At 32.5% G+C, this 12500-nt stretch overlaps 1 protein-coding gene across 7 annotated transcripts in view; it reads left to right on the top strand.

Annotated features, from left to right (window-relative positions):
- dab1a (DAB adaptor protein 1a) overlaps window positions 1–12500 on the top strand; it is a 291492-nt gene that overhangs the window by 106926 nt on the left and 172066 nt on the right. For all 7 annotated transcript variants that reach the window (XM_061978209.2, XM_061978206.2, XM_061978208.2 and 4 more), the window contains exon 2: window positions 2352–2598. In XM_061978209.2, the coding sequence (XP_061834193.2) occupies window positions 2526–2598 (73 nt within the window). In that variant the 5' untranslated portion in view covers window positions 2352–2525. The remainder of the gene's footprint in view (window positions 1–2351; window positions 2599–12500) is intronic.

Below are 12500 nucleotides of genomic sequence, written 5' to 3'. Positions count from 1 at the left end.
TTTTTTTACACTTTTTCATTTATGTGAAAACAATTGTTATATATTTCTTTTAATTTTTAATATTTCTATTTTCATTTGATAGGGAAATCACAATACAGGTATTGAGAAAACAAAAAATAATTAATTAATTTAAAAAAAAATATAATAATAATAATTTAAAAAATATATATGTTTTTTTTGTTTTTTTTAAATAAAAATAAAATAGGAATAACCGGTCAAAGATGGCGATCACGGCCGAAAATTAAAGAAAACTGATCTGCCCCATTTATTGCACCATTGTTTTACACTTTTCCACTTATGGAAAACAATTTTTATACTTTTGTATTTTGTATTTTTTGTATATTTTTTTAAAATATTTATTTATTCATTTGATAGGGAAATCATAATACAGGTACTGAGAAAACAGACTTTGTTTTTTCTCCCTCCCCAAAAATAAAAATTATAAATAAAATGAAAAAAATATATACATTAAATTAAAATATATAAATATATATACATATTTTAAATAAAAAAATAATAAAATAAGAAGAACCGGTCAAAGATGGCGATTATGGCTGAAAACGAAGGAAACTGGGTCTACCCCAATTAATGCACCATTTTTTAACATTTTTTAATTCATGCGAAACAATTATTATTTTCTTATTTTTTTTAAATTAATTATAAAAAAAATTTTTATATGTATTTATTCATTTGATAGGGAAATCATAATACAGGTACTGAGAGAGACTTTTTTCCTCTCCCCCCAATTGTTTTTATTTTTTTTTTACAGTTTTTCATTTATGCGAAAACAATTTTTATATTTTTTTAATTTATGTATTTATTTGTATTTTTTATTTTTTTATTTTGTATTTATTCATTTGATAGGGAAATCATAACACAGGTAGTGAGAAAACAAAAACTAATTAATTAATTAAAAAAATTAAAATAATAATAATAATAATTTAAAAAAAAAATATATATATATATATATATATATATATATATATATATATATATATATATTTTTTTTTTTTTTTTAAATAAAAATAAAATAGGAATAACCGGTCAAAGATGGCGATCACGGCCGAAAATTAAAGAAAACTGATCTGCCCCATTTATTGCACCATTGTTTTACACTTTTTCATTTATGCGAAACAATTTTCATACTTTTTTATTTTGTATTTTTTGTATATATTTTTTTTATATTTATTTATTCATTTGATAGGGAAATCATAATACAAGTACTGAGAAAACAAAAGCTAATTAATTAATAAAAAAATAAAATAAAATGAAAAAAATATATATTAAAATAAAATATATATATATTTTTTTTTTAAATAAAAATAATAGTAAAATAAGAAGAACCGGTCAAAGATGGCGATTATGGCTGAAAACGAAGGAAACTGGGTCTGCCCCAATTAATGCACCATTTTTTGTAACACTTTTTAATTCATGCGAAGCAATTATTATTTTCTTATTTTTTTTAAATTAATTTTTTTTTTTATATATGTATTTATTCATTTGATAGGGAAATCATAATACAGGTACTGAGAGACACTTTTTTCCTCTCCCCCCAATTTTTTTTTTTTTTTTTACAGTTTTTCATTTATGCGAAAACAATTTTTATATTTTTTTAATTTATGTATTTATTTTAATTTATTATTTTTTATTTTTTTTATTTATTCATTTGATAGGGAAATCATAACACAGGTAGTGAGAAAACAAAAACTAATTAATTAATAAAATAATGAAAATAATAATAATAATAATAAAAAAAAAATATATATATATATATATATATATATATATATTTTTTTTTTATTTATTTATTTTTTTTAAATAAAAATTAAGTAGGAATAACCGGTCAAAGATGGCGATCACGGCCGAAAATGTAAGAAAACTGATTTTTTGCACCATTGTTTTACACTTTTCCATTTATGCGAAACAATTTTTACACTTTATTTTGTATTTTTTGTATATATATGTTTTTTATGTATTTATTCATTTGATAGAGAGGTACTGAGAAAACAGATATCTTTCCCCCCTGCTCCCCCCTCCCCCCCAAAAAAAAAAAAAGTTTCTTTAATTACAAAAAAATGTATTTAAATATTTTGGTTTTATTATCTTTAATATACAAAAATGTATGAAAGTGGCCCCTCGATTTTGATTTAAGTTAGGACACCCCTGACTCTAAAGGACACTGCAGATGCAGAACTGTTCTTCAAGCAGGGACATGTTATTGACAGGAAGTCACCGTAACCGTGGGCAACACGTCCTCAAGGCCGCCCCCCCAGGACGCCGTGTCGTCCTCTCGCCCGCCGCCAGTCACAACAAGCGTCCAACGTGTGTTGTGTTGTGTTGTGTGTCCTCAGCTGTGTGTGGGTGCTACCTGGATGTGGCGTCAGGGCTGAAGCAGCAGTGGCCCCTCCCTTTCCCATGAGCCCGTGTGCCCGGCGCCGCCAGCACGCACGCACCCGCCTCACCGCCGCGCCGTCAGCCCCCGAGGAGCCCAGCGGAGGCCGGTCCAGCCCAGTGGGAGCCTGAGGATGTCCACGGAGACGGAGCTCCAGCCGCCGCTCAGCAGGCCCGGCAGCCTCAGGCGGGACGCCAAGAGGAGAGGTAAAGAACGCTATTGATTTTCAACCATATTTCACCTCAGATTAGTCTTGCATTTCCTCCGCCTTCAGGAGTGGCATCATTGTGTTTGTATAAACTATCTTTTCACGACAAGAAACCTATTGATTTTGACGGAAATTCCGCGACTTTCAATGTGTTGCATTCATCTAAGAACTCTATTGGTTTTGATTTTTTTTTTATTCAGACAGAAAAACTAATCAATTAATCATTAGTTCCTAGTTTTTCTCTTCCACTCACATATTTCAAATAATTTTTCAAGAAATCAATTGATTTTGACGGAAATTGTATGACTCATCTTTTTCAATGTCTTGCATTCATGCAAGAACTCTATTGGTTTTGAATTTTTTTATTATTATTATTATTTAGACAGAACAACAAATCACTCAATCATTAGTTCCTAATTTTTCTCTTCCACTCACATATTTCAAAGATTCTTTCAAGAAATCTATTGATTTTGACGGAATTTCCGCGACTCATCCTTTTCAATGTCTTGCATTCATGCCAGAACTCTATTGGTTTTGATTTGTTTGTTTTTATTCAGACAGAACAACAAATCACTCAATCATTAGTTCCTAGTTTTTCTCTTTCACTCACCTATTTCAAAGAATCTTTCAAGAAATCTATTGATTTTGACGGAAATTCCGCGACTCATCCTTTTCAATGTGTTGCAGTCATGCAAGAACTCTATTGGTTTTGATTGTTGTTGTTTTTTATTCGAACAGAACAACAAATCACTCAATCATTGGTTCCTAGTTTATCTCTTCCACTCACATAATTCAAAGAATCTTTCAAGAAATCTATTGTTTTTGACGGAAATCCCGCGCCTCATCCTTTCATTGTCTTGCATTCATGCAAGAACTCTATTGGTTTTCAGTTATTATTTGGACAGAACAACGAATCACTCAATCATTAGTTCCTAGTTTTTCTCTTCCACTCACATATTTCAAAGAATCTTTCAAGAAATCCATTGATTTTGACGGAATTTCCGCGACTCATCCTTTTCAATGTCTTGCATTCATGCCAGAACTCTATTGGTTTTGATTTGTTTGTTTTTATTCAGACAGAACAACAAATCAGTCAATCATTAGTTCCTAGTTTTTCTCTTCCACTCACATATTTCAAAGAGTCTTTCAAGAAATTTATTGATTTTGACGGGAATTCCGCGGCTCATCTTTTTCAATGTCTTGCATTCATGCCAGAACTCTATTGGTTTTTATTTATTTTTTTTTTCCGGACAAAACAACAAAGCACTCAATCATTAGTTTGTAGTTCTTCTCTTCGACTCGCGTATTTCAGAGAATATTTCAAGAAATCTATTGATTTTGACGGAAATTCCGCAGCTTATCCTTTGCAATGTCTTGCATTCATGCCAGAACTCTATTGGTTTTGAATGTTGTTGTTTTTATACGAACAAAACAACAAATCAGTCAATCATTAGTTCCTAGTTTTTCTCTTCCACTCACATATTTCAAAGAATCTTTCAAGAAATCTATTGACTTTGACGGAAATTCCGCGGCTCATCCTTTTCAATGTCTTGCATTCATGCCCAAACTCTATTGATTTTGATTTGTTTGTTTTTATTCGGACAAAACAACAAATCAGTCAAGCTTTAGTTCCTAATTTTTCTTCCACTCACATATTTCAAATAATCTTTTAAGAAATCTATTGATTTTGACGGAAATTGTATGACTCATCCTTTTCAATGTCTTGCATTCATGCAAAAACTCTATTGGTTTTTAATTTTATTTATTTATTATTTAGACAGAACTACAAATCACTCAATCATTAGTTCCTAGTTTTTCTCTTCCACTCGGAAATTCTGTGACTCATACTTTTCAATGTCTTGCATTCATGCAAGAACTCTATTGGTTTTGAATGTTGTTGTTTTTATTCAGATAAAACAACAAATCAGTCAATCATTAGTTCCTAGTTTTTCTCTTCCACTCACATATTTCAAAGAGTCTTTCAAGAAATCTATTGATTTTGACGGGAATTCCGCGGCTCATCCTTTTCAATGTCTTGCATTCATGCCAGAACTCTATTGGTTTTTATTTTTTATTTTTTTCCGGACAAAACAACAAAGCACTCAATCATTAGTTTGTAGTTTTTCTCTTCGACTCGCATATTTCAGAGAATATTTCAAGAAATCTTTTGATTTTGATGGAAATTTTGCGGCTCATCCTTTGCAATGTCTTGCAGTCATCCAAGAACTCTATTGGTTTTGAAACATGTTTTAATTATTTAGACAGAACAACGAATCACTCAATAATTAGTTCCTAGTTTTTCTCTTCCACTCGCTTATTTCAGAGAATATTTCAAGAAATCTATTGATTTTGACGGAAATCCCGCGGCTCATCCTTTGCAATGTCTTGCATTCATGCCAGAACTCTATTGATTTTGATTTTGTTTGTTTTTATTCGGACAAAACAACAAATCAGTCAATCTTTAGTTCCTAATTTTTCTTCCACTCACATATTTCAAAGAATCTTTCAAGAAACCTATTGATTTTGACGGAAATTATGTCACTCATCCTTTTCAATGTGTTGCATTCATGCCAGAACTCTATTGGTTTTTATTTATTAATTTTTTAAATTCGGACAGAACAACAAATCACTCAATGATTAATTTCTAGTTTTTCTCTTCCACTCACATATATCAAAGAATCATTCAAGAAATCTATTGATTTTGATGGAAATTCCGCGACTCATCCTTTTCAATGTGTTGCAGTCATGCAAGAACTCTATTGGTTTTGAATGTTGTTGTTTTTTATTCGAACAGAACAACAAATCACTCAATCATTAGTTCCTAATTTTTCTCTTCAACTCACATGTTTCAAAGAATCTTTCAAGAAATCTATTGATTTTGACGGAAATTCCGCGACTCATCCTTTTCAATGTGTTGCAGTCATGCAAGAACTCTATTGGTTTTTAGTTTTTATTTTTTTCCGGACAAAACAACAAAGCACTCAATCATTAGTTTGTAGTTCTTCTCTTCGACTCGCGTATTTCAGAGAATATTTCAAGAAATCTATTGATTTTGACGGAAATTTCGCGGCTCATCCTTTGCAATGTCTTGCAGTCATCCAAGAACTCTATTGGTTTTGAAACATTTTTTAATTATTTAGACAGAACAACGAATCACTCAATCATTAGTTCCTAGTTTTTCTCTTCCACTCGCTTATTTCAGAGAATATTTCAAGAAATCTATTGATTTTGACGGAAATTCCGCGACTCATCCTTTTCAATGTGTTGCAGTCATGCAAGAACTCTATTGGTTTTGAATTTTGTTTCGTTTTTTATTCGGATGGAACAACAAATCACTCAATCATTAGTTCCTAGTTTATCTCTTCCACTCACATAATTCAAAGAATCTTTCAAGAAATCTATTGTTTTTGACGGAAATCCCGCGACTCATCCTTTTCATTGTCTTGCATTCATGCAAGAACTCTATTGTTTTCAGTTATTATTTGGACAGAACAACGAATCACTCAATCATTAGTTCCTAGTTTTTCTCTTTGACTCACCTATTTCAAAGAATCTTTCAAGAAATCTATTGATTTTGACGGAAATTCCGCGACTCATCCTTTTCAATGTGTTGCAGTCATGCAAGAACTCTATTGGTTTTGATTGTTGTTGTTTTTTATTCGAACAGAACAACAAATCACTCAATCATTAGTTCCTAGTTTATCTCTTCCACTCACATAATTCAAAGAATCTTTCAAGAAATCTATTGTTTTTGACGGAAATCCCGCGACTCATCCTTTTCATTGTCTTGCATTCATGCAAGAACTCTATTGTTTTCAGTTATTATTTGGACAGAACAACGAATCACTCAATCATTAGTTCCTAGATTTTCTCTTCCACTCACATATTTCAAAGAATCTTTCAAGAAATCTATTGATTTTGACGGAATTTCCGCGACTCATCCTTTTCAATGTCTTGCATTCATGCCAGAACTCTATTGGTTTTGATTTGTTTGTTTTTATTCAGACAGAACAACAAATCAGTCAATCATTAGTTCCTAGTTTTTCTCTTCCACTCACATATTTCAAAGAGTCTTTCAAGAAATCTATTGATTTTGACGGAAATTCCGCGGCTCATCCTTTTCAATGTCTTGCATTCATGCCAGAACTCTATTGGTTTTTATTTTTTATTTTTTTCCGGACAAAACAACAAAGCACTCAATCATTAGTTTGTAGTTTTTCTCTTCGACTCGCATATTTCAGAGAATATTTCAAGAAATCTATTGATTTTGACGGAAATTTCGCGGCTCATCCTTTGCAATGTCTTGCAGTCATCCAAGAACTCTATTGGTTTTTAATTTTTTTAATTTTTATTATTTAGACAGAACAACGAATCACTCAATCATTAGTTCCTAGTTTTTCTCTTCCACTCGCTTATTTCAGAGAATATTTCAAGAAATCTATTGATTTTGACGGAAATTCCACGGCTCATCTTTTGCAATGTCTTGCATTCATGCCAGAACTCTATTGATTTTGATTTTGTTTGTTTTTATTCGGCCAAAACAACAAATCAGTCAATCTTTAGTTCCTAATTTTTCTTCCACTCACATATTTCAAAGAATCTGTCAAGAAACCTATTGATTTTGACGGAAATGATGTCACTCATCCTTTTCAATGTGTTGCATTCATGCCAGAACTCTATTGGTTTTTATTTATTTTATTTTTTTAATTCGGACAGAACAACAAATCACTCAATGATTAATTTCTAGTTTTTCTCTTCCACTCACATATATCAAAGAATCATTCAAGAAATCTATTGATTTTGATGGAAATTCTGTGACTCATACTTTTCAATGTCTTGCATTAATGCAAAACTCTACTGGTTTTGAATGTTGTTGTTTTTATTCGAACAGAACAACAAATCAGTCAATCATTAGTTCCGAGTTTTTCTCTTCCACTCACATATTTCAAAGAATCTTTCAAGAAATCTATTGATTTTGACGGAAATTCCGCGACTCATCCTTTTCAATGTGTTGCGGTCATGCAAGAACTCTATTGATTTTGATTGTTGTTGTTTTTTATTCGAACAGAACAACAAATCACTCAATCATTAGTTCCTAGTTTATCTCTTCCACTCACATAATTCAAAGAATCTTTCAAGAAATCTATTGTTTTTGACGGAAATCCCGCGACACATCTTTTTCATTGTCTTGCATTCATGCAAGAACTCTATTGGTTTTCAGTTATTATTTGGACAGAACAACGAATCACTCAATCATTAGTTCCTAGATTTTCTCTTCCACTCACATATTTCAAAGAATCTTTCAAGAAATCCATTGATTTTGACGGAATTTCCGCGACTCATCCTTTTCAATGTCTTGCATTCATGCCAGAACTCTATTGGTTTTGATTTGTTTGTTTTTATTCAGACAGAACAACAAATCAGTCAATCATTAGTTCCTAGTTTTTCTCTTCCACTCACATATTTCAAAGAGTCTTTCAAGAAATCTATTGATTTTGACGGAAATTCCGCGGCTCATCCTTTTCAATGTCTTGCATTCATGCCAGAACTCTATTGGTTTTTATTTTTTTCCGGACAAAACAACAAAGCACTCAATCATTAGTTTGTAGTTCTTCACTTCGACTCGCGTAATTCAGAGAATATTTCAAGAAATCTATTGATTTTGACGGAAATTTCGCGGCTCATCCTTTGCAATGTCTTGCAGTCATCCAAGAACTCTATTGGTTTTGAATTTTTTATTATTATTATTTAGACAGAACAACGAATCACTCAATCATTAGTTCCTAGTTTTTCTCTTCCACTCGCTTATTTCAGAGAATCTTTCAAGAAATCTATTGATTTTGACGGAAATTCCGCGACTCATCCTTTTCAATGTCTTGCATTCATGCCAGAACTCTATTGATTTTGATTTTGTTTGTTTTTATTCGGACAAAACAACAAGTCAATCTTTAGTTCCTAATTTTTCTTCCACTCACATATTTCAAAGAATCTGTCAAGAAACCTATTGATTTTGACGGAAATTATGTCACTCATCCTTTTCAATGTGTTGCATTCATGCCAGAACTCTATTGGTTTTTATTTATTAATTTTTTAAATTCGGACAGAACAACAAATCACTCCATGATTAATTTCTAGTTTTTCTCTTCCACTCACATATATCAAAGAATCATTCAAGAAATCTATTGGTTTTGATGGAAATTCTGTGACTCATACTTTTCAATGTCTTGCATTCATGCAAGAACTCTACTGGTTTTGAATGTTGTTGTTTTTATTCGAACAGAACAACAAATCAGTCAATCATTAGTTCCTAGTTTTTCTCTTCCACTCACATATTTCAAAGAATCTTTCAAGAAATCTATTGATTTTGACGGAAATTCCGCGACTCATCCTTTTCAATGTCTTGCATTTACGCAAGAACTCTATTGGTTTTATTATTATTCTTTTTATTCGGACATAACAACAAATCAGTCAATCGTTAGTTCCTAGTTTTTCTCTTCCGCTCACATATTTCAAAGAGTCTTTCAAGAAACCTATTGATTTTGACTGTAATTCCGCGGCTCATCCTTTTCATTGTCTTGCATTCATGCAAGAACTCTATTGGTTTTGAATCATTTATGTTTTTTATTCGGACAGAACAGCAAATCAGTCAATCATTAGTTCCTAGTTTTTCTCTTCGACTCCCATATTTCAAAGAATCTTTCAAGAAATCTATTGATTTTGATGGAAATTCCACGGCTATTGCATTCATCTTGCATCCATGCAAGAACTCTATTGGTTTTATTCTTCCTCTTTTTTTTCGGACAATCAAACAAATCAGTCAATCATTAGTTCCTAGTTTTTCTCTTCTGCTCACATATTTCAAAGAATCTTTCAAGAAACCTATTGATTTTGACGGTAATTTCGCGGCTCATCCTTTTCATTGTCTTGCATTCATGCAAGAACTCTATTGGTTTTGAATCATTTTTGTTTTTTATTCGGACAGAACAACAAATCAGTCAATCATTAGTTCCTAGTTTTTCTCTTCCACTCACATATTTAAAATAATCTTAATCTTTCACGAAACCTATTGATTTTGATGGAAATTCTATGACTCTTTCTTTTCAATGTCTTGCATTCATGCAAGAACTCTATTGGTTTTGAATCATTTTTGTTTTTTATTCGGACAGAACAACAAATCACTCAATCATTAGTTCCTAGTTTTTCTCTTCCACTCACGTATTTCGAATAATCTTAATCTTTAAAGAAACCTATTGATTTTGACGCACAATAACCCTATTGCTTTTTATGTTTAATGTAAATTTACTTTTAAATCGCTTGTCGTATTTTATTTTCACGCAAGAACACTAATGATCTTGAATGGCTTTTCACTACAATGTTTTAGGGATTCACACCATCTGTCATCTAAAGAAACCTTTTGATTTTAACCAAAATACGTTTGAATAAACCTATTGATTTTGATGTACATCTGGCTCCAAAAAAGCAGGAGTCAAATGATTGCTTATTTCCTTTTAATTCATCTTCATTGTGAAATTTAGACACATCTTTTCTTGTGCTGTATTCTATTTTCAGGCAAGAACACTATTGATTTTGAATGATTTTCCCCTACAGTGGTTGTCATCACTCAAAGTAACGAATCATTAGATTTCTGCTTCCAAGGACTCGACTAGACACAGCGATGCCTCGGTATTTCAGGGATTCAAGCCATGTGTCAGCACAAGAAACCTATTGATTTTAACTAACATATGCAGAATAAACCTATTGCTTTTGATGTAAATATGGCTTCAGATAGGTAAAAAAGCGTTAGTCAAACGTCAAATGATTGCATGGTTCCTTTTAAGTCATCTCCATTGTAAATTTTCAACTCTTTCCTCGTGCTGTATTCTATTTTCAAGCAAGAACACGATTGATTTTGAATGATTTTTCACTACAATGCCTCCAGATGGCTAAAACAGCATGTGTTAAATGTCAAATTACTGCACGATTGCCTTCAAATCCTTTTAAAAAAAACTCATCGCTTCTTGCACTTTATTTTCAAGCAAGAACACTATTGATTTTGGAATGATTCTTCATCAGTCAAAGTAAGAAATCACTGCAGCCCAAGAAACCTATTGATTTTAACTAAAATATGGCAGAATAAGGCTATTGCTTTTGATAGCATTGTGGATGGGTAAAACAGCACAAGTCAATTTTCAACTCCTAGCTCCTAGTATTTTTTTTTTTTCCCACGCAAGAACACTATTGATTTTTGAATGATTTTTCCCTACAGAGGCTGAGGTATTATCTGTCAAAGTAACACATCACAAGATTTCTGCTTCTTAGCGGGTCTGCCAGTCGGAGCGCTTCTTCACTATTTTAGGGATTCATGGCATGTGTCAGCACAAGAAACCTATTGATTTTAACCGAAATATGGCAGAATAAACATATTTATTTTGATGTAAATATGGCTGTGGATACTTCGGGTAAAACAGCAAAAGTCAAATGAGATCATGGTTCCCTCCATCGTCAGTTTTCAAGTCATTATTTCAAGTGTTTTATTTTCGAGCGAGAACGCTATTGATTTTGAAACATTTTGCCACTCCAAATGGCTTCAGATGAGTTAAATGCCAAATTACTGCCCTTGCTGTACTTTTTCATCTATTCAAATATTCAGTGCTCGCAGTATTTTATTTTCGAGCAAGAACCCTATTGGTTTTGAAAGAGTTTTCACTACAAACAAATAACTAGATTTGTGCATAACCAAAACACAGTGGAATGAAACTATTGCTTTTGATGAGTAAAACAGGTAAAACAGCATGTCATCATGGGTTTTCAACTCATCGATTCTAATATTTTTTTATTCAAAGAAGAACACTATTGATTTTGAATGATTTTCCCTACAGTGGCTGAGATATCAAAGTGCAAAACCCAAAACCAGTGAAGTTGGCCCATTGTGTAAAACGTAAATAAAAACAGAATACTTGCAAATCAACCTATATTCTATTGAATATAGGTCAATCCCTCAGGCGGGAATGCATCAAAAAGCGACATCAGTGTGTAAAGGATATCACCACATGGGCTCAGGAACACTTCAGAAAACCACTGTCAGTAACTACAGTTGGTGGCGACATCTGTAAGTGCAAGTTAAAACTATACTGTGCAAAGCGGAAGCCGTTTATCAACAACACCCAGATACGCCGCCGGCTTCTCTGGGCCCGAGCTCATCTAAGATGGACTGATGCAAAGTGGAAAAGTGTTCTGTGGTCTGACGAGTCCACATTTCTAATTGTTTTTGGAAACTGTGGACATCTTGTCCTCTGGAACAAAGAGGAAAAGAACCATCCGGATTGTTCTAGGCGCGAAGTTGAAAAGCCAGCATCTGTGATGGTATGGGGGTGTATTAGTGCCCAAGACATGGGTAACTTACACATCTGTGAAGGCGCCATTAATGCTGAAAGGTACATACACGTTTTGGAGCAACTTATGTTGACGCCCCTGCTTATTTCAGCAAGACGATGCCAAGCCACGTGTAGTTAAAAGGAAAGGCCATGTAACACAGTGGTAAAAATGCCCCTGTGCCGAATTTTTTGAAATGTGTTGCTGCCATTAAATTCTAAAGTTAATGATTATTTGCAAAAAACAAACAAACAAGTTTTTCGGTTTGAACATTAAATATCTTGTCTTTGCAGTCTATTCAATTGAATATAAGTTGAAAAGGATTTGCAAATCATTGTATTTTGTTTTTATTTACGAATTACACAACGTGACAACTTCACTGGTTTTGGGTTTTCGTAGCAAATCTCTAGATTTCTGCTTTTTAAAGAGGTTTGTCAGCACAAGAAACCTATTGATTTTTCACCTATTGCTTTTATTGGTAATATGGCTCCAGAGAGCTCAAGGAGCATGAGTCAAACGTCCATTTTC

Source organism: Nerophis lumbriciformis, linkage group LG18 (assembly GCF_033978685.3).
Source record: "Nerophis lumbriciformis linkage group LG18, RoL_Nlum_v2.1, whole genome shotgun sequence".
Lineage (NCBI taxonomy): Eukaryota > Metazoa > Chordata > Actinopteri > Syngnathiformes > Syngnathidae > Nerophis > Nerophis lumbriciformis.
Note: the sequence above shows the minus strand (reverse complement) of the source record. Positions and strands in the feature narration are given on the sequence as shown.